Here is a 23782-nt window from a genome sequence, read left to right as displayed (position 1 = left end):
GGGAGGAAACTGATGAATTGCAGAATTGCAGTGGTCACCTGTCTGTGCTTCATTGTTGGACTGCTTGGCAGAATATGGTAAAAGAGAACACAGGGAGAGTTGTCAGTAGCCATGATGAGAAAAAGGAGACTCATGTTCTTCCAGCCCTGGATATAGCTTCCTCTAGCCATTTGAAAAGGGTACCCAAAGCCCTTTTAACATTCACTTGCTTCACTGGGCCATTAAGAGTTTTCAAAGTTAGCCAGGCATGGTGTCGCACATCTGTAATTTCAGCGACTTAGGAGGCCAAGACAGTAAGATTGCAAGTTCAAGGCTAGCCTCAGCAACTTAGCAAGGCCCTAAGCAACTCAGTGAGACCCTGTCTCAAAATAAAAAGGGCTGGGGATGTGGCTCAGTAGTAAAGTCCCCTGGGTTCCATCCCGAGTACCCTTCCTCACAGAAAAGAAAGTTTTCAAGGTTATATTTTCACATCATTCAAACCCTAAGAAAGGATTGGCCAATAATAATGTGGCAGTTGTTAGTTTATTTTATAGTCTGTATAATTGGGAATACAAGCCACAATCATTCATCCAGTAGACATACTGTTATGCATATTATTCAATACTACCAGTTCAATATGTATAAATATTCGTGTGGTTATCCTGATGGGTCTAAAGAGTAGGTGCTATACCATTATGCCACGCAGATGGAACTATTCACCATCTTGAGGAGGGTGTTCTAGATTAGATCTGTTTGAGGACTGCATCAAAAGAAGAAAAAAAATTCTGTTGCTTCCATCCTTACAGGTTGAATTTATTGATCATTCACATCTGATGGGCATTTCATTGGGCACCATACAAAGTAGTTCCCAGACTTGGTCCATGTTCATCTGCATCATGTCTGTTTGCTTCTGTTTTTCAAACAGGTGTGGAAAGGAGACGCATCTATGACATTGTAAATGTGCTAGAGTCATTGCATCTGGTCAGCAGGGTGGCCAAGAATCAGTATGGCTGGCATGGACGGCATAGCCTGCCAAAAACCCTTAGGACCCTCCAGAGACTTGGAGAGGAGCAGAAATATGAGGAGCAGATGGCCTACCTCCAACAGAAGGAACTGGACCTGATGGATTATAAATTTGGAGAACGCAGAAAAGATGGTTGTCCAGATTCCCAAGATCAACAGTTACTGGATTTCTCTGAACCTGACTATCCCTCTTGTGAGTCCATTGTAACCTCATGAATAATGGCAGAAAGAGCGATGATCTTTTCTGAAGAGACTCACTAGTAGAATGAGAAGTGCCAGATTGATAACCCAGAGGAAAATGTCCTTTTATTTTTTACTGAAGAAAGGGAGACAGATGGCTTCCCAGCTGGGCCATCAGTACCGCACCTGACTTAAAATCAGTCTGGTGGAGTTCACCTGGTATTTGGCATGTCTGGACCATGGATCATGTAGTGCTCCCCGTTATAGATTGATGGGCCCATTCTGTTTTCTTTTTATGATAATTTATTTTGAAGTTATCTTCTTAATTTTTTAATTATATGTTGGAGTAGATTACATAGAAAAGAGCCTCATTAACAAAGAATTGATAAAAAGACAGACAACCCTCTCCTTCATTTTGTACAGAATTTAAAAAATTTGTGTCTGCATTGTTCTTGCCTTTCCGCAGCTAGTATTTTTCTTCCCATATTTGCCATTGATCTTCATCATTCTCACCCTCCTCCTCGTTGGCAAGATGACAAAGCATGAAAAAAGGGTGGGCTTGGTTTTTATTAGATTCACTAAAAGTCAGGCCTTTTAGTTGCACCCCACGAGGCAGCACTTATCCTTCCGCAGCTACCTGCCCGGGGTGGTTTACCTGCCGTCCACAAGGCACACATCTAATGAGTCTGTTTATGTAGATCTTATCTGTTCCCCTGTTTCTGAAAACTCTTGAATAGGGCACCTAACTATGTTTTTTGGGTATATTTTTTATATTGTGAGTACAAAGAAAGAAAAATGGAGTTCTTGCCTTTGAGAGGAGAGTTGACGTTCTGTAAACAGTTCCTGATCCCTACCCTCTCTTTTTATCTGTCTACAAATCTTTTCAAAATGTTCCTTCAGGAAAATTACCACATAGATTCTGTTTTATAATATAAGTATAAAGTGTTAAGAGCAGTTTTAAATACACGTAAGAGGTTATGCATATGACAGAGTGATTTTATAGGCCATAAGAGAATCCTTCTTATTTCTTTATGAGCTGATATTTGTAATGTGTGTCCAGTAGGCTTCTGCCTGTGACGGGGATGATCCTTCCATATGCTGGTGGCATTGGATAGTTATGGCAAACAACTATCCAATGATAGTCTTTCATGTGGTAAATTCCATGTTTTGATGTTCTTGTTTCCTCCCCTGTGTAGCATCTGCAAACAGTAGAAAAGATAAGTCTCTGAGAATTATGAGTCAGAAGTTTGTCATGCTGTTCCTTGTCTCCAAAACCAAGATTGTTACTTTGGATGTGGCTGCCAAGATACTGATAGAAGAAAGCCAGGATACCCCAGATCATAGTAAATTTAAAAGTAAGAATTTTCACCTCAATCCATTTAAGCACAGAAGGGTGGTATTTCATATGTTGGTATCTTCTACCTCTGAGATTAAAAAATATACATACTATTTTTGAGGAATGTGCTCATAAAAGTACTTTTGCTGTGAGGATAAGCTAGTCACATAATTGAATTTCCATTAAATTCCTGTCAGAAGCCTTTTCCTCAACTGTTACAGGGTATAGTAGAAGCAGAATGCCATCCCAAGAACAACGGTCAGGGAGGGTATGGATTACTTTGCATTTCTCTTTAGAGACAGAATATCTGAGTTTTCTTTCCCCTTTTTTCCCCACCCCCTGCCTACTCTTCTGAAGGGTGGAGATGAAAGTTGTCTACAGGTAAGAAACAGAGGAACGGTCAGGGCCCAGGGTGGTGGGTCGTGGCTGCTGGACAGGTAGAGATTTTCCAGATGACACACTTAATGCCATCCTCCTTATCCATTGAGCCAGTGCCCTGGGCTCCTGGCAGTCCTTTCAAGCTGGGAAATCATGAGCTTATCATTTGCTAGCTTCTACCTGTTTCCCCCCACCAAACTAGGATGATGGCTACCTTGTGGGTGAAATGCCTGGATAAAATCCAAATCTGTTAGGATGATGGTGAAAACTTGATATTTTTAGACAATAATCCAATGCCTTTGCTTGATCTGAGTCCTGAAGTCAGGTGGATTTCATACCTGTTAAGTTTCTTGAATAGAAATACTTTATGGTTTTCCCCCTAATATCTGCATTTTTCAAAGGTCTCTCCCCAAACCCTAAGATTCAGAGAACACACTGCAGAATGCCAGATGAGGAGCTGCTATCTTTAGCACAGTTGTACCTCATGACATTGAATTCCTGTGTTCCCAGGAGTGCAGCCTTGTAGGAAGCCCTGGGGAATCCCTGTCATTTTTACAGGCCAGCTCCCTATGAAGCAGGTGCCACAACCTCTTGCTGGGAGAAAACTCAGGACAAGCTCTTGATGGGCCACATATCAGAATTACATTTATTAAGCCTTTAATCGTGTCCTCCCATGGTGTTTTTGCAATCACAGTGCTCCCTGCCTTTCACCAGATGCTCTCTTCTAAGAGGTGTGAAGTTGTGGAAATGGAAGGACATAGTGACCTTCCTTTAATATTTGTCTTCATACACATCCAATGCATAAATCTTGGGTACTTTCATGATAGAGCCATTAGTCTCATCCCACCCCACTCCTTTTGAGGTTTATATGATATCTGAAAAACATTACCTGTCACATAAACTGAAATTTAATGGTGTCACAGAAGGGATGACCATAATTGTGTTTTATATCTTCAAGCAAAGGTACGACGCCTCTATGATATAGCCAATGTTCTGACCAGCTTGGCTCTGATAAAGAAAGTGCATGTAACAGAAGAGCGAGGCCGTAAACCAGCCTTCAAATGGATCGGGCCTGTGGACTTCAGCTCCAGTGGTAAGGAGGCATGGTTTTGCTAGGGATCTATTTTTATTATAATCCCTAATTCCTTTTCCAAGTTGTCATCTACCACACAGTGAAGTTGATCTTCTTTTCTCAATAATCCATGTGACATTCAAAATTAGGGTAGTGATTTCACTCATTTTATTAGCCTAAAAATGGTATGTACTGGTTGGCTCACAGTAGTAAGGGAACTAGAAGCTTATCATCATGGGCATGTCTACAACTATTAAATTACAGCTTTTGCTGGGCGTAGTGTTGCACGCCTGTAATCCCAACAACTGAGAAGGCTGAGACAGGAGGACTGTCCACTTAGCAACTTAGTGAGACCCTGTCTCAACATAAAAAATAAAAACCGCTACTAGGGATTATCTTGATGGTAAGTGTCCCTGGGTTTAGTCCCTCCAGAAATTTAAAAAATAAAAATTTTTAAAAATTACAGCTCTTCATAATTTTTTATTTTGTTCTGGAGCTTTTACCTGGAAGTTTGGGAGTAAGAATTTAAAGTGATGCTTCTTTTGAACCCTGATTGTTTCTATATTAGTAGAATAAAACATTATTTTTCAGTGAAATCCCAAATAATGTAAAAACTATGTCAGTTACTATTGTAAATCTAATATATGGTAAGATTGCTTCTAAATGTAATATAGATATAATGAGCCCTTTTGTAATTGATCTGTAAAGTTAAAAATGTCATAATTTTAACTAAACTGATGTGAAAGGTGGTATTATCTTCTGCTTATTGCACAGGTAATATCTAAGCAATCAGGGACTAGATCCTACTGCAACAGATATGCCTGGGAAAAAGCCATTAAAGTTATTTTTAAATTATCCTTTCAATTTCGGCTTTAGTGGTGTAAATTCATGCCACTTAACTCAGGCTTATAAAAGATATCATTCTCTATCTCACTTGTTAAATATACATTATTCACTTAGGAGCTAGATGAAACCTTAAAATCAAGTATAATTCAACACACCAAGTACTTAGTAAGTACGGATTGTGCTGATTACTGTCCTACTTGCTATGAGAAATTTAAGATGTTTGTGATGCAGTCCCCGCCTTCATGATATATACACCTTTGCCATTTTCTGCTTCTCTGCCTTTGGCTTCTGTTCTCTTCACCTGTGAAATCGTCTGCTTTTCAACATTAATAGGGCACACATCACTTAACAGGCACATGTTCAGAAAAATGAGTTGTTAGGAGATTTCATCATGGTACACAAACTAAGACTACTATAAAGTCACTAGGCAATACGATCTCATGAGACCACGGCTGTATAATATGGTCTGTCCTTGATCCAAGCATCTTCAAATGGCATGTGACTATATTCTACTCAGCCTTCAAGATGTGGCTCAGTTATCAACTCTTACCTGATGTTTTCTCTAATCACCCAGAGAAGACTATCTCATTTTAGCAACTACAATTTAGTATTGTGTTGTTTTACTTGATAAAGTTGATACTGTGGGTTTTCCCTTGCCCTGCACATTTGGGGCCAGACATCATTATTCATCTTTCATCACCTCATAGTACTAAGAACAGTGCCTTGATTATGTTAGTTGACTAATAAGCTTCTACAGAAGGTGCATAATTAGCATATGTAAGAGGATACAGGTTCAGTTCTGATAGACTCTTAGGTTTTAGAGGGGTGAAAAAATAGCATATGTGAGAATAAATCTGGGATGTGCTGGAGAGATGAGCCACTCTGATTTAAATGCAGAGAGTAGGATTAAGAGTACATGAGATAAAGGCTGGGGCTGGGGCTCAGTGGTAGAGTGGTCGCCTAGCACATGCAAGGCACTGGATCTGATCCTCAACACCACATAAAAATAAGTAAATAAAATAAAGGTTAAAAAAAAAAAAGAGTACATGAGATACAATATAATCAGATGGGACCACACTTTTGGAAGGCCTTAAAAGTTAGGCCAAGAAATTTGTACTAAATATAATGAGCAGAAGTGACCAGGAGTCCTTGAATATAGAGATTAACAGAAAGGGCTAAAAGTACTGATGCCTTGAACAAAATTATCACTGGGGAGATGAGCTGGTGTAAAGAAATCAAGTTCATGTTCACAACCAGTGGGACAGCAGCTGAGAGAACTCTGTGATCTGATGTGGGGAAAACAGTTTGGCATCAGGTTGGGAACCTCAAAGTGAACCAGTATTCTCTGACCTTCAGAAACCTGGTTCTCTTTCTGTATTCCCTGGTTCCATTACTGATAACATCATCAAACCAGCAATCGAGTCTGGATCATCAAGTCACTTTTGATTCCTTGACTCACTTTCCTTCACCCCTAGAGTAGCAGTTCATCAGGGTTAAATTTCATAAATATGTCTTCTTGTCTTTCCCCCCAGTATGGCACATTTGATATAGGTGTTTTAGTTTTAACTGCTTTATTGAGGAGTCATTGGCATATAATAAATAGCATGGAGTTAGTTACAATTTGATATGTTTTTGAAAATGTAAAACTTATAAAGCCCCTGTGAAGTAATCACAAAACTGAGTATATTCATCACCTATTACCCTCAAAAGTCTTTTCTGCTCCTTTGTATTTCCTCCCTCCTGGGCTTCATTTCCATCCCTAGGCAACCACTAATCTTCTTTTTGCCTCTTTAGGTAGGTTTGTTAGTGTTTCTAGATTTTTTTTTTTTAACAAATGAATTATGTATAGTTGTTGCCCATTATTCACAGATACCATAGTTGTGAATTTATCTGCCCAGTAAAATGTATTTGTAACTCCAAAGACAACACTCATTGGCATTGTCACAGTCATTTGTGGACATGCAGAAAATTTGAGTTTCCCAGTACACACCTTGGTTGAACAAGATTCCTTTTTTCAGTTTCAGTCTTTGTAGTGTCACGTTTTTATATTTTTGTGCTTTGTGTTAATGGTTTTGTTACTTAAAATGGCTCCCAAGGGTGATGTAAGCAAGATGGCTAACTAGAGGTGACTACTGCACTTTTCTTTTTCACACAAGAATCAAAACAAAGAAAAACAGCTATTTTACTGGAGTGCTGCGTGGACAGAAACATGGAGCACAGAGATGCATACCCATCTAAAGAAGGGAACTAAGCACACTGCATTTTTCATCCAGTCCCTCCAGATCAGTCCTGAACCAAGGAAGACTTTGCTCAGCAAGGAAAGAAAAAACAAAGAGGCTCTGAGTCCAGTTTGGAAGCTACCAGGTTACACTGCCTGTCCCTTGAGAAAGAACCCAGCCCATGTTGTGCTATTCCCTGCTGAGGCACCTGCTGAGTGCCCTCTTAAGACTACCACCCAAAATTCTAGAAAGTTGCCCCTGGCAAATCAGCCACCTAAGCCCTATGAGCCAGCAGGGTAACTCCACTTACCCTCCCATATCCCTAGGAGACACCTGGGCAACCCACCCTGAGTGACTCTGCCCTGCAAGGGTCATTGGGAGATCATGAGGTGGCCTTGCCCATGCTCCTGCTGCTCTGAAATCAGATAGATGTCTCTGCTTATACCTTCAATCTCAGGAAGCAGCTGTGAAGCATGTGCTGAGTAGCTTTGTCTGCAGAGCCCCTGAAAGAGTTGAATGTCCTTGCCTACCCATCCATGATCCTGAGAAGCAGCCTTCCCTAAGTGGCCCAGCCTATCAAGGGTTCTAAAAAACAGCCGAATACCCCCTTCCCACTAGTCCCTGGAAGGAGCTAGGCAATTTACCCTGAGCATTTGGTTTCTAGAGATTTTGAGAATTCATCTGCATAGCCCTCAGACATTGACAGGTGCACAGTTTTGGCCCATTGGTGAGGCCTATCCCCATGCAATCCTCAGACACTGATGGATACCTTGTTACCAGGCACACTGTGCTATACTCATGTGAGTCCACAATGGTAGCACTCTTTCCATGCGCCTGTAGAAACTGATGGGCATTCAGAGCTGCCAGAAAACAGGCCCACCTAAAATATCTGATCCCAGCTGGTAGTGCAAGCCCACAACCTCTGCAGCCTAAGCCACTGAATCAGGTGCAGACAATGCTGATGTTGATTACAGCTAAAGAAGCTGCACAAACACTGCAGTATAACATCTACCTGGAATCAAAGTCAAAATAGCCTGTCCAAGGTCCTAAGACATACGACCAAGAGAAAATCTGTTACTCTGAAAGCCACCCAATAAAATTGATAGTCACTTCATCAACCAAGTGCACAAATATTAAAGTAAGGACACAGGAAGTATGGAAAACATAAAAGGTAATATGATGTCTACAAAGAAACAGATGCTATATAAAAGGAAATCAATAGATTGCCTGACAAAGAATTCAGAAGAATGATTTAAGAAACTTAATGAGAAAAGAGAATACAGACAGACAATTCAATGGAATTAGGAAGATCATCACTATGAACCAAACTAATTTGGAACTAAATAACTGAAGTTTAAAAAAAAAAAAATGGTTAAGAGCTAAACAGCATAACAGATCAGGCAGAAAAAAAAGGATTTCTGAGCTTAAAGAAAGGTCTTTTGAAATAACCTAGTCCAGTTTAAAAAAAAAGTTTTTTTAAAGCCTCTTAAGATTTATGAGAAACCATTAAGCAAGTTAGTAGAAGGGGAAAAGGCATACAAAACTATTAAGTGGAGTAATTGCTGTAAACGTTCTAAATCTTAGAAAAGACAGACTATCCACTTCAGGAAACTCAAAAAAAACCTTACTACATTTGACAAAATAAGAGCCTCTCTGAGGCAAATTGTGGATATATATGCACCTAACACTGGAGCACCCAATTATATAATGTTGATTATTAGATATAAAAGGAAAAGTGGACTGCCATACAGTAATAGTGGGAGACTTTAACTTTTATCACTGAAAATAGTATCCACTTGAATCAACAAAGCAACTTTAGAATGGAACACTACTATAGACCAGGAGCCAAATAAAATCAGATGGAAAAAGAAGACATTACAACTAATAACAAATATATATGATCACTGGGATCCCATATGACCAAATATACCAACAAATTGAAAACCTTAAAGAAATGTACAAATTTCTAGACAAATATAACCTACCAAAATTAAACTATGAGGATGTAGAAAATCTGATAACAAGTAACAACAATGAATCAGTAATAGAAAGTCTCCCATTAGAGAAAAACCCAGGACTGGATGATTTCACTTCTGAATTTTACCAAAAATTTAAAGAAGTAATGCCAACTCTCTATTCCAAGGTTTCCACAGTAAGGGGTTTCAAACTCATTCTGTGGTGCCACAGCATCATCCTAATACCAAAACCAACAACAACAAATAAGAAAGCTATAGACCAATATTTCTGATTAACAGATGCAAAAAGAATGATCAATAAAACATTACCAAACTGAATTGAATAGGACATAAAAATTATACACCATGATTAATTGGGATTTATTCCTGGGATGCAAGGATATTTCAACATATAAAAATCAATTAATGTGTAATATAGCAACAGAATAAAGGACCAAAATTGTGTGATCATCTCAACAGATGCAGATAAAGCATGTGATAAAATTTAACATTGCTTTATGATTAAAAACTCCTCAAAAAATTTAGTGTAGAAGGAATGTCCCTTAACCCAATAAGTGCTATATGTAACAAACCCACAACAAACATTATAATGAATGGAGGAAAGCTGAAATCATTTCCTTTAAGGTCAGGAGCAAGTCAAGGTCCACTTTCACCATTCTCATTTAATAAAGTATTGGAAGTTTAGCCACAGCAGTAAGGCAAGTGAAAGAACTAAAGGGCATCTAAATCAGAAAAGAAGAAACAGTCAAATTATCCCTGTTGGCAGACATGATTTTATGTATAGAAAAACCTAAAGACTCCACCAGAAAACTGTTAGAAGTGATAAATTAATTCAGTGAGGTTGCAGAGTACAAAATCAACATATAAAACCTAGTAGCCTTTTTATGCACTGTTATGGTTTGAATCAACAAAGAACCTTTAGAATGGAACACTACTATAGACCCAAAAGCTCATTTGTGAGACAATGCAAGAAGGTTTGGAGGAGAAATGATTGGGTTATAGCCTTAGCCTAATCAGCGAATTAATCCCTAATGGGAATAACTGATGACTGGAGGAAGTTAGTTCATTAGGGGCGTGGCTGTGGAGTATACATTTTATATCTGGAGAGTAGAGTCCCTCTCCCTCTCCCTCTCCCTCTCTTCTTCCTGATCATCATGTGAGCTGTTTCCCTCTACCACACTCTCCCACCATTATGTTCAGCCTCACCTTGAGCCCCAAGGAATGGGGCCTCCTGTCTCTGGATTGAGACCTCTAAAATCATGAGCCCCTAAATAAATTTTTCCTCCTCTAGCATTGTTCTGGTCGGGTCCTTTCATCATAGCAGCGGAAAAAGCTGACTAAAACAGCACCAATAACAAAATTGCTGAGGAAAAGGACTCAAGGAAAGTAATTCCATTCACCATAGCTACAAAATAAACAATCAGAACACCTAGAAAATATCAAAGGAAGTAAACGATGCATACAACAAAAACTGCAGACACTGATAAAAGAAACTGAATAGTAAAAAAAAAAAAAAAGAAAAACAAGGAAAGATATCACATGTTTTTGAATTGCAAGAATGTTAAAATGTCCATATTACCCAAAGTGATTTATTTCAATTCCTATCAAATATCGATGCCATTGTCCTCATAAATGGAGAAGGAAAAAAACAAAACTAAAATCTGTATGGAGCCCCAGAAAACCCCAAATAGCCAAAGCAGTCCTGAGCAAAAACAATAAAGATGTAAGTATTATGATACCTGAGTTAATATGAAGCTATAGTATCCAAAACAACATATTGGCATAAAAACAAGCTAATGGAACAGAATAGAGAAACCAGAAATAATGCCATGTATTAATAGTCAACTGATTTTCAAGGACAGCAAGAACATACATTGGAGGACCCCAAAAGCACAGTCAGCAAGTTTTACTGACAAATGGGATTATATCAAACTAAGAGGCTTCTGTAAAGGAAACCACGGTAAAGAGACAATCTATAGAATGGGAGAAAACTTGTAAACTATTCATCTGGCAAAGGATTAATTTCCAGAATATATGAGGAACTCAACAGCAAAGCATAATCTAATTTTAAAATTTGTGAAAAAACCTGAATAGGCAGGCATTTCTCAAAAGAGAATATACAAATAGCCAATAAATATATCAAAAAACGTTCAGTATCGCTGATTATCAGGGAAATGTAAATCAAAAACCACAATGAGATGTCATTTCCAATTAGAATGACTATTATCAAAACGACAAATGTTGGCAAGGATGTAGAGAAAGGACTCTCATAAACTAGTGATGGGATAGTAAAGTCATCATTATGAGAAATAGTAGAGGTTCTTCAAAAACAAACATCTACTTGTGTCAGCACCATTTATTAAAAAAGACTAACTGGAGCTGGGGTTGTGGCTCAGCAGTAGAGCACTTGCCTAGCACTGGTGAGGCCCTGGGTTCATTCCTTGGCATCACATAAACAACAACAACAACAAATAAAATAAAGGTTAAGTTCTTAAGGAAAAAAAAAAAGATTGTCCTTTCTCTTCCAAACTTTGAACCTTTATTGAAGATAAATTGGCCATATATGTAAAGTACCATTTCTGGACTCTCCCAACTATTGTCCTAGTCTGCTCATCTATTTGGTATCATGATAATATTGGCCTCTGACATTGTTTTGTAAAGTACTCCATCCCAAATAGAATTTTTATATAATTAGTGTTTTTTTTCTTTAATATTTGGTAAAATTTATCAATGAAGCCATTTGGCCCTGGGGTTCTCCATCTAAGAAGGTTTTTAGCTATAGATTACTTTCCTTTAATAGCTATAGGGCTATTCAGGTAATTTCTTTATTATTTCCTTTCTTCTTATTCTTATTCTGGATTCTTAAGGTAAAAGCTGAAGTTCTAAACTTGACATCTTCTTTTTTTTCTAAGAGGCATTTTAGTAATATAAGTTTCCTACTCAGTACTTCTTTAGTTGATATGGTTCCATTTTGAATTTCAAATAGATTTTTTTTTTTAAATTTCTTCAGTTTCACAAGTTTTTTAGACATGCATTTTAGTTTCCAAATGTGCTGGAATTTCCCAAATATCTTTCATTGATTTCATTCCATTTGATTAGAAGACATACTTTTTATAGCTTGAATCCTTTTAAATTTATTGAGATTTACTTTTTGAGGCACGTAATCCATCTTGGTAAATATTTTGTGTACACTTACAAAGCATTTATATTGTTATTGGGTGGAATATTCTATAAATGATAACTAGATCAGATTAGTTGATAGTGCTATCCAATTCTTTTATATCCTTACTTATTATTTCTTTACTTGTTCTATCAATTATTGATAGATGGATATTGAGATCTGTAATTGCAAATTTGTCTGTTCTTGCAGTTCTGTCAAGTTCTGCTCTATGAATTTGGGATTGCTATAACTTCATGATGAATTCTTTTATTATTATGAAATAATCTTCTTTATTCCTGGTGATACATTTTGTGCCCTAAGATTTACTTTATCTGATAGTAAGATAATCACTTCAGCTTTCCATTCATTAGCATAGTATATATTCTTCATCCTTTTACTTGTAAGCAATTTATATCATTTAGGGTGTTTCTGGTGGGCACTGTATTGTTGTTTATTTTTTAATCTAATCTGATAATTTCTGCTTTCTGTATTATTTAGACCGTTCACATGTTATACAATTCCTAATCTGTAATCTATTTTCTTGCTTTTTGTGTTCAATTTGTCCCATCTGCTCATTGTTTGTTTTTCATTTGGATTTTTTTTTTTGGGGGGGGGGTCTCCATTTTAACTTCTTTGTTGGCTTATTAGCTGTAACTCTTTTTTTTAATATTTGTTTTTTAGTTGTAGTTGGACACAATACCTTTATTTTATTTATTTATTTATATGTGGTGCTGAGGATTGAACCCAGGGCCTCATTTGTGCTAGGTGAGTACTTTACTGCTGACCACAACCTGAGCCCCAGCTGTAACTCTTTAGTATTATTTTAATGGCTGCTTTAGGGTTCATTGTATACATTTATCACAGTCTATTTTCAAGTGATATTATACAACATGTATAAGAACCTCACCTTTCATTTTTCCTGCCTGTCCTTTATGCTATTATTGTCAAACATTTTACTCCTATGTATATTATAAACCCCACCATGCATTTTTTTAGTTTAGATAGATGATCATCTTTTAAAAGTATTTTAATAAAAACGATTTTATCTTTTCCTATAGCTACCATTTCTGGTAAACATCTTACCTTTTGGTAGATGTAGATTTCCATTTAGTATCATTTTTCTTCTGTTTGATGGACTTTAAAAAACATTTTGTAGTACTGATTTGCCAGTAAAGAATTCTTCCAACTGCTGTATGTCTGAAAACATCTTTAGTTCACCTTTAGATCTGAAATATATTTTCACTGGATAAAGGATGCTAGGTTAAAGGGTTTTGTTTTGTTCTTTTTCTTTTCTGGTGCTGGGGTTTTGTTTGGTTTTTGTTCTTTTTCTTTTATGGTGCTTGGAATTGAACCCAGGGCACATATGGTAGGCAACTGCTCTACCACTGAGCTGCCTCCCCAGCCCAAAAGTTTTTCTTTTCAGCATTTTAAAGAACTTGCTCCACTGTCTGCTAGCTTGCATTATTTAACAAAGAATCTGCTGTCATCCTCTTCTGTATATAATGTGTCAATGCTTTAAAATTTATCTCTATGACTGACTTTAAACAATTTGATGATGTGTGACTTGGTGTACTTTGTGTTTCATGTTCTTGGGTTTGTTGAGCTTCTTGGATCTACAGGTTTAAAGTTTTCTTCAAATCTGGCAAATTTCCAGTTGTTATTTCTTCACATATTCTCTTGCTATATCTTCAAGTTCACTTTTCTTTTTTCATTTTTCCCTTAAATCTACCATTAGTCTCATACACTATTTTTCGTCTTCAGCATTTTACCTCTAAATGTTTCATTTAGACTTTTCTTTAATGTCTCCACATAATGTACTCAGTCTTTCCTCTGGCTTCAAGACAGTCATAGAACTCACCTTATACCTGTCCCTAAGGGGTCACTGTCTGATGCCCAGTGTCCTAAAAGCCATTGTTTATATATTTTGTCAAATGTTTTTATTCAATTCAGGATGGAGGGCAAATATGGTCCCTGTTTCTGACTTCGTCTAATTTTCTTCTTTATGGTTCTGTGATTTGATTTTCTAAAAAGAACATTTATTGGGCTTTTGTTATATTAAAAACAAAATGATAAGGTTTCTTTTGTTTCAATTTTAAAGTTGCTTTAACACGAAAGTAGGCATTTTATAAAATGTAAGTCTTGCTGTACTTTTCAGTGTATTAAATCAGTTTTATAATTAAAATAGGCATATTTTAAGCTTAGAAAAAACAAGCAAGGAAGAAATGACTACCTGGACAAATAGGAATAACTGCCAGAGTCTACATGGGAAGTTCTATCCTGACCCTTTAAGCACAAAATGGCTTCTATTATCCTCACTGTTCTGCAGCATTTCAACCATAAAATCTGTTGACCTTATTCCTTTGGTCACTTAGTAACTGAGCCTCCTGCTGCATAAGAAAGAAATAATAAAGTACAATAGAAAACAAAGATCCTCCTACTCATTGCCCTAGAGCTTTGGCATAAGAGCTGATCTCAATTATCTTGAAAGTGAATCTGAAAATATGCATGTTGGGTTGAACATGGTCAGGTTTTCCTTTGATACTCTCTGCCCCAACAGAGCGTTAAAATGTCAGGCCTGTTCTAATTTGGGTTAAAGAACATCTTGCTCTACTTTTGTTGCAGTTCAGATAATTTTAGTATATATATGGATTCATTCTTACTTTATAGTCATCCACTAACTTTAAAAAAATGAGTACATTGAAAGAAATTGGGGTTTGAAACAAGGCTTATAAAATTCCTTTAATTGTCTTAGTTTTTGATTTATAGAGTAACTTCATTTCAATTATAGGTTCAAAGCCATTTCTTCAAAGGACTAAATTTATCCTGAATTATAGCTGTATAATAACACTACCAATTCTCATTTATTTAGATGAAGAACTAGTGGATGTTTCTGCATCTGTCTTACCAGAATTAAAAAGAGAAACATATGGCAAGATTCAAGTATGTGCAAAACAGAGGCTGGCTCGTTATGGTTCCTTTAACACAGTTCAGACTTCTGAGAGGATACAGAGGAAAGTGAGCTCAGAACCCAGCAGCCCTTGCAGAGAACAAGGTATCTGCCCTACATGACCCATGGAATCCATCGGTTGCCATGTAATTGTAGCCCTCCCCACATGCTAGCATTCTAAAATGATCTGACTCTAGATCTTGCCTATTTTTTCAGAAGTCTGCTTTTCATTTGCCTGAGGTACAATAATTATTGGCAGCAAAGGAGATGCTGACTTCACAGTATATGGACATTTCCCCATGCCTGAAATAGATCTGGTCAGCCTTGATCAATTGGTTTGCCATAGTAGACCTATTCGATATATCTCAGAAATTCAAAATAGCACTGATTTGGTTTGATTTCCTTACTAATTATTAATGAGATTTGAATTCACCAGCTAGCTTCTGGAAACTTCCTTCTGAATCAAAACCAGAACATATTTGAGATAGTCTTATAATTCTTGAACTATGAGTAATAAATTCTGTTTTATGTAGTTAGTATGCATAAATCCCTTATTGTAAAATCTTCATTTTCCTTTTCAGGATCAGGTGGCTATTCCTTAGAAATTGGAAGTCTAGCAGCTGTCTACAGACAGAAAATAGAAGACAATTCACAGTAAGTACTCTTTAAAAACTCAGAGTGCATTCTTTCTATTTTGTACTATTAATTTTTGACAAAATTGAAATGCTACTCATCAAAAGATAAAATTTAAGTCATCATTTTTATTAGAATTGCTGTGCCCTGGGGCTGGGATTGTAGTGGGCTCAGCAGTAGAGAGCTCGCCTAGCACATACAAGGCCCTGGGTTTGATCCTTGACACCACATAAAAATCAACAAATAAAATAAAGGTATTGTGACCAACTACAACTAAAAAATAGTTTAAAAAAAAAAAAAAGAATTGCTGTACCCAACACTTCAAAACATAGCATCTGGGACATGAAAGTGTGAAAAATTCATCCCCTAAGCTATGATAGGATGTAGGGAACAAAATTAAAAGATAATATACTGGGGGGAAAAACATAAAACAAAAAAACAAGTCACTATACTAACATGACACTGGGAAATGATGCATCTTCATCCCGTAAATCACTTTGTGATCACCATAGCTAACTTTGTCTACTAATTCCCAGGTCTTATCTGAGCCAAGGTTAGGAAGCAGAGGGATAAAATCTGATTAGTTTCACTGTCATGATTTGTCCAAATAGAATAGTAAAAAGAAACACCATTCATAAGAAGAACTTGGGTATAGGTCAGGTTGGCAAGAAGCATTGAACTCCAGGTGGAAGAGTTTGGATTCACTAGATAGTAAAGAACTATTGCAGGTTTAGTAAAGAAGAACCTTCTGGTGCTTTGAGTAGGTGGGATTGGAAGGAGATGGGGTCACAGAACAAGCCTTTGTGTTGGTTCTGGTCTGCTGTGGTGCAGATCTAAGCCAGGTCAGCTAGAGATTGAAAGGAAGGGAAATCAGTGTAAGACAGAGTCAGCAAGACTTGCTCAAAAGACAGAGATGACAGAAAGAACATCTGGGGGCAGGTGGTGGTGATGTTGGTGGAGATGGGATTAAAGCAATTGGCTGGGATTGGTTGGTGGTTGATACCCTCCATGTGGGCTAGTTGAGTTTTTCAACTGAGTAATATGGATTCCTCACTTAGGGAGGCCATGGCTAAAGAGATGTTCTCATCTCTGTAGCCCTGAGTGCTTCATTTTGTTCCCAGCAATAAAATGGATGATAAGAAGGTGGACAAAGTGGGTCTTAGCAATTCTATTAGAAGGGCTGGAGAAAAACCCTTATCTTTTGTTTACCATTTCTTGAACAATTTCCCTCATCCCTTTCTAAAAATGTATTAACAATGCAAATATATTTTTGAATATTTGGAGTTTTTTATGTTAGAGACAGAAGCATCACTTATAAGCTCATAAATTAATGGATCTTAACTTTGGACATATACTGTCTTGAATTCTGTAGTAATACTGAGAAGAGTGAAATGAGAATGACAAAGTAATCATTTAGTAAATAATCTTATTTCCTTACTCACTACCCACTTCATTTGTTTCACACTGAATTTGAGACAAATTCTTTCTTTAAATCAAACTCTGCCCAAGATCTCTTCGAGTGACTGAGAATACAAGCTTTTTGCCATCAAACATGGTGTAATGCACATCTTCACCACTTTAGAGCTAAGTTGCCTTAGGCAGGTTGATTAAACCTCTGAGTTTCAGTTTTCCTCACTATTAAAACGGGTGGGGGGTTGGGGGAGAATAAGAGTAGCTACTACTGTAATAATTGTATAAAATGTTCAATACTGTGCCAATCATGAAAGTATCATCTGAGAGTCCCTATCAGCTCTTCCCACATCAGCACCTCCTCTCCAACCCTAACCATCCATGCAGAATGTGCTGCTCTTCTGCCTTGGGAAAAGCTAACGTAAGCTCAGGGAGTATATTTGAACACCACCCTGAGCAGTACCTCACTCCTGATTTGTAGGGCTCTCTTAAGTGAAGAGTCAAGTGCTGGTAGAATGTGGTAGTTGATGGTACTCATTATATGTTTCTTTTTATTACAGGGCAAAAGCCTTTGCCAGTAAGAGAGTGGTGCCTCCAGCAAGCAGCTTGGACCCTGTCCTTCCTGTTGACTCAGACTATTGTGTTAATCCTTTAGCCCACCAAGTATTTTCTGTTGCTCAAACAGACTTGCAGGCTTTCTCCATGCAGAATGGTCTCAATGGAAAAGTTGGTGTCCCGCTTACTTCCCCAACCTCTGACATGGAGAGCTTGAAGCCTGCTCTAATTGCCGGGCAGCCCCTGGTGTATGTGCCCTCCACCTCACTGTTCATGCTGTATGGGAGCTTGCAGGAGGGACTGTCCCCTGATTCTGCATCAGAAATAGACAGCAGAAGCTCAGAAGTCCCTGCTGCATCAGAGCCTTCATTCACACCCTCAGCTCAGAAGCGCCTCTGTGTAGAGAGGAAGCTGCAAGAGGATGAGCCCGCTGCTAAAAGACAAAGTCAGGAATTTGAAGATAGCCCCTTATCCCTTGTCATGCCCAAGGTAAAGGAATATGGGTGGATGTGTCTTGTGATTTCCCATTATCCCTGAGCTTCTTAATGTAGACACACAGATACTAATAGCCAATAGAATCTGGAATATAAGGATATTTTATGTGTCACTTATATCAATAATTAAACTCTGAACTGGCTCCCCCAAAAATCTTGCCACAAAATAGTACTGTAAGAAAGAAGAAAACAACCTATCCATCAACTTACCCATAGTGCAATCACTGCTAACCTGTTTGCATATTTCTTCCCAGTCTTTTTATATGCGATTAACAAAAAAAAAAAAAAAAAATCAAGCTGGAATCCCTGCAATAAACAGCTCAGTCCAGGATGCAGCTGAGTTCAGAGTCAGGAACATGGGTACTAGCTGATTGGCTGTGCCCTTACTTGGTTGGTTCTCTTTACTGCCCAGTGAGTCCATTTGCATAGCTACAAAATGAATAAAAAACAAAAATATGAGCTTTCCACATTCCCCACTTAGTAGCCATGCAGAGGTTAATGAGATGTGCCCAGTAAAATATGAAGCAGAAGGACTGTCCTTAGAACAGTTTTCAGGAGTCAGCTAGGCACACTGCATGGAAGTCATTCCATTAATTATGAACCTTTCTTTTCTACTCTTGCCAGGATGAATTTTCCTAATTTTGTTTATAGCTTGGGGTTGCAGATCCAAAGTGAAAGACTGACAAACACATCTTAGACCACTGATGTGGCTTTGAGCCAGCCCACAGTTCTTAGAAGGCCACATGAGACTGCAGCATCAACATCCTTTTTGTGTTAACAGCTCAGAAAATTATTTCATAATCTAAACATCAGGGCCAGATTTCCATTACTAAAATCTTTATCATTTCTAACTGAGGAGTCATAAGTCTATAGATAGACATGGCATTACATCCATCTTCACACTATTCCTATAAATAGGATGAAAAGAACATACACAGTCATTGAGGCACACAGCTGTGTTGTACTTTTTTTGTTTTTGTATTAGGTATTTTGACAAACCTATTATAAGACAGTACTGGAATTTTGACTTGCTTTTCTGCTTCCTGGTTTGGTTATGCTTAGAAATCCTCAGGTTCCACAGACCTTGCGTCTCCCAAGTCAACGGGAAACAGGGGATCTATGCCCCTGGAAGATGCTCATGTGAATAGTCAACTCCCTGTTGCAGAAGAGGTTTCAGGAAAGGCTGCAGCAAACTGCTTCACTTCTGCTGAGTGTGGAAATCCTTCAAAAAATATAGATACTGAAAAGCCTTCAAAAGAAAATGAAAGTACCAAAGAGCCCTCTTTGCTGCAGTGTCTTTATGTGCAGTCTCCAGCTGGTAAGAGATGTCATCATGTCTTACGAGTCCCTGTGGGATTTGAATCATAAGTTGAATTTTTAAATTTTTGTCTGTGTCATCTGACCAAAGAAAGAAGTTCATTGACTTGGTTGCTACCTATTGCCATTTTACTTTCAGCCTCCTTGTTTTCTTCATGTATAAAATGAAGGATGAGGCTGCTCTGCTTCACCAACAGCAGGACAACAGGAAAACAGTTAAGGCAAATGATTTTTTTAAAAAATTCATTAGAATTTTTTTGTTTAAAAATCATAACAAATTTAAAAGATTTTATTTTCAGAATTTGGGCATTGGTTAAGAGTAATAGTGTGAACCTATTGGCCATTGTGTGCAGCTAGGTTCTATCTCTTGAGTATCCAGAAGTCCTGAATACTTCGTGATCTGGAGGGCTTGACATTTAAAACCACTTATAATCAGAGAGAACTTAAGTATTCAGCCATCATTATCTGTAAAACACCAGTAATAATAGCACCTGTTTCATAAGAGTACTGTGAAAATTGAATTAGATTTAATAAGTCTAAAGGATCTAAAATAATAGTGCCTGGTACTTAGAAAGACTTAGTCAAATGCTGTTACTGTTTTGAATTAAAGCTGAATTACAATAGGAACTTAATTTTTAAGATATGTTCTTTGTACGATAAAGCTAGTCTCTACATGCACAGAAGTATATGCAGAGACTTGACTCTCTCGGTTTCTTGGTGGCTTAAACCTGACCTTCCAGAACAGATTAGGTAGGCATTAGTCCATTACCCACTTGTCGTTTCTTGAGCTCTGAGTGCTTACTTTAAGCACAGTCATCAGTGTTGGTGACACTTTCATTAGCAGAAACAGACTCAGCCAATGCTGAATGAAAATTATATCCCAGCATAGGAATTTTGTACTTTTTCTCAGCCATAGACCATTGTATAGCCTGGAGAGATCTGTGGATTCTCTTCAAAATGTTTACAAATTCGAGAATTGAATACATAGAATTATAAAGAACCAATTATATTAAAATAAAGAAGAAAAATAATTTTTGAAATTATTTGTAGCAATAAAAAGAACTGGTACCAAGTCTAAAATTGCCATTTTTTTCAAAGTTGTGATGAGTTAAAATCATCACAATAACTATAAAGAAATATGAACATCTTTGTAAATACTGTTGTAATTTGTTGCCTGTGATCATCGAGGGAAAGATAAATTTTCAGTTAGAAATTCATAAAAATAAAGATATGCTTTTTCCCATCCAAGTTTCACTTTCCCCCTTGAGTCAGTGGTACTCACGTTAAGAACCTTCCACAGGCATGAACTGCATTGTCATGCAAGTAATGTGGGGGTACAGTCTTGGCCACCAGTGTGAAGGAGCCATGTGGGCTAGAAGAGCAAAGAGAAGGCATTTGACCATTCGATGATTTATCAGGGACTTCCATTTGAAAGGGCCATGAAGAATGTCAGCAGGAGTGGAACCTTTATGTCATGTTGATCTTTGTTATTCTTGTTTCAGGAATCAATGGTTTCAATGTGCTCTTATCTGGCAGTCAAACTCCCCATGCTATGGGACCATCCTCAGGTCAGCTGCCATCCTTCAGCGTTCCTTGTATGGTCTTACCATCTCCGACTCTGGGCCCTTTTTCTGTTCTGTATTCTCCCACGATGCCCAGCCTGATTTCTTCTGCTCCTGGCACTCTCCCAAATACGGGACCTGTGAATTTCAGCTTGCCTGGCCTTGGATCTACAGCACATCTTCTTCTCAGCCCTGCAGCCATGGTCAATCCAAAGTCCTCTACGCTTCCTTCTGCAGACCCTCAGCTTCAGAGTCAGCCCTCTCTGAACCTGAGTCCAGTGATATCAAGGTCACACCACCTCATCCAACCTGACTCTCCTGTGTACATGGGTCATCCAGTCTCAGCAGTACAACAGGTAAGGCCTGACGGTTCTGTCACTGTGGTGGGGTATCTACATTTAGTTAGCTTTCACTTTAGCCACATGGCTACAGGACAGAGGTGTTACTGGCTTCCACTGTGAACCCACAGTTATCTGCTTATTATATAATGAGATATAAGGTAGGAGATCCTATATTTTCAAGACAAAAGTAATTTTTTCAGTTGTCATTCTGTATCCTAGAATTAGAAGGAACCTATTTAGGCATAGTTAGGGGAGATTTTTGAGGCATGCCACATACTTAGATGATTTCAGTGATCTCCAGGCTTTTATTTCATTAGGTCATTTAAGAAGACCATCTTAAATTTTAAACGTTCAGGTATAGAAACAATCCAGGGAAACAGACTTGATACTAACTCTTGTCATTTCTTGAGCTCCAAGTGCTTACTCTAAGCGTAGTCATCAGTGTTGGTGACACTTTGATGAGCAGAAACAGACCCAGCCAATGCTAAATGAATGATTCTTAACATCAGTCATTTCTTCAAGAATGTGATATCTAGATATCTACCTATGTACATATAAATACTCTAAAAATGTACATATATAATCCATACAAGCTCATCAGAACTGTATTTGTCCCTCAAATGCCATTTGTAGTTGTCATTAAACATCTCTTTGGAGTGATTACTTACTCTCCTAGAAAAAATAATGTTGTTTTGTTTTGGTTTGGTTTGGGGGGAGGGTACCAGGGATTGAACTCGGGGGCACTTGACCACTGAGCCACATCCTCAGCCCTATTTTGTATTTTGTATTTTATTTAGAGAAAGAGTCTCACTGAGTTGTTCAGTACCTCGCCTTTGCTGAGGTTGGCTTTGAACTTGCCATCCTCCTACCTTAGCCTCCCAAGCCACTAGAATTACAGGCGTGCGCCACTACACCTGGCATAAAAATAATATTTGACCAAAATTATTTTAGACAAGTTATTTAAAGGCTCAGAAGCTTGCTAGGTATTGAAATAATCATGTTGGTTTTTAAATAAGATGATTATAGCATGACTTAAACTTTTTTCCCCCAGTGCTGGGGATTGAACCTTGGACCTCACGTATGCCGAGTAAGCATCTACTACTGAGCTGTGTTCCCAGCCCAACAGGCCTTTTTGATCACCAGTTACAAGCTGGGCACTGATCAAGTCAGTGAAGATATAGCAATAAACAAGCTTTTCTTCTTTGCCTTTTAGGGTACATTAAGGGGACAAATATTTAACATTTCACATGAATGATAATAAGTGTTAGCAAGTACATGAATACCACACATGTACACTTATTAGCTACTTCAGTGTTCTTTACAAACGTCATCTCAGTTAATTCTTACAGATCTCTGAAGTTGGTGGTTTTATCAACCTCACTGCACTGAACTGAGAGACAGATGCCCAAAGTCACCCACCTAGGGATGGGAGACTAGACCCTGGCTCTAGACCCTGACCACACTTGGAACCTTTTGGTAGGCCGCCTTTCTGCACTGAAAGTAAACATCAGCCTAATGTCCAGTTGTGGCCAGGATTGTGAAAAACACAAGTTGGAAGCGTGTGATAGGAAAGCACAGGAGGGGATACCTGCACAGGGCCATGACACAGGTCAGGAAAGGGCTCCCAGCCTAGAGACTGTTAGATTGATTTCACTTCTGATTTTGCTCTTTTTATTCAGTCACCTGCTCCAGTGACCCCCAAGAGTACCCGACGCACACATCGTGAAACATTTTTCAAGACACCTGGCAGCCTTGGAGACCCTGTCCTCAGGAGAAGAGAAAGAAATCAGTCACGAAACACCAGCTCAGCCCAGAGGAGACTAGAAATCCCGAGTGGTGGGCCCGACTAACCTGACACCTTGGCAGTGGGTGGGATCCGACCCCTTGAATCTCTGTGTCACAGGAGATGTCCTAAGTGGAACACGAACCGTCCCACCCTCAGTTCGTGTCCTTGGTCCTCTCACCCACTGGTTCTGCTAACTTCCCAACATCATGGGGCATCTATTAATTATTAACTGTGCGTTCAGTACCAGCTGGAGTTCAGGCTCTGCGTGGTGTCACAGTGAAAGCACTGATAGACTGGCGTGGTTGTGATTCAAATCCTCTGATTGCTGCAGTCAGATCTATTAGGCTACTGGAGCCTTGCGGCTTTCTGAAGGAGGGCTGTCCAGCACTTAACCAGGGTGAGCATTCTTTACATGAGTAAATCTGTGGTGAGAGAACTTTGCAGTTTATAAATACCTACTGCTTCCTTAAGCTTCATCAGGAAGCTGCCTTCAGTTACGAATCCTATGGTATTATTTATTTTGTTCCTGAAATGGGATTTAGTGCAAAAAGTTTACAACTACAGCTTA

At 38.3% G+C, this 23782-nt stretch overlaps 1 protein-coding gene across 1 annotated transcript in view; it reads left to right on the top strand.

The window, feature by feature from the left end:
* Positions 1-23278, top strand: part of E2F7 (E2F transcription factor 7) — a gene marked incomplete at both ends in the record, with an annotated part of 38981 nt that extends 15703 nt beyond the window's left edge. Inside the window, 9 exons of the mRNA XM_081310643.1 lie at positions 905-1195; positions 2379-2537; positions 3855-3989; positions 15039-15221; positions 15698-15770; positions 17720-18203; positions 19271-19526; positions 21028-21443; positions 23108-23278. Coding sequence (XP_081166769.1) covers positions 905-1195; positions 2379-2537; positions 3855-3989; positions 15039-15221; positions 15698-15770; positions 17720-18203; positions 19271-19526; positions 21028-21443; positions 23108-23278 — 2168 coding nt within the window. The remainder of the gene's footprint in view (positions 1-904; positions 1196-2378; positions 2538-3854; positions 3990-15038; positions 15222-15697; positions 15771-17719; positions 18204-19270; positions 19527-21027; positions 21444-23107) is intronic.
* Between the last annotated feature and the right edge of the window lie 504 nt (positions 23279-23782).

This window comes from Spermophilus citellus, assembly GCF_964194105.1.
Source record: "Spermophilus citellus genome assembly, chromosome: 10".
NCBI lineage: Eukaryota > Metazoa > Chordata > Mammalia > Rodentia > Sciuridae > Spermophilus > Spermophilus citellus.
Note: the sequence above shows the minus strand (reverse complement) of the source record. Positions and strands in the feature narration are given on the sequence as shown.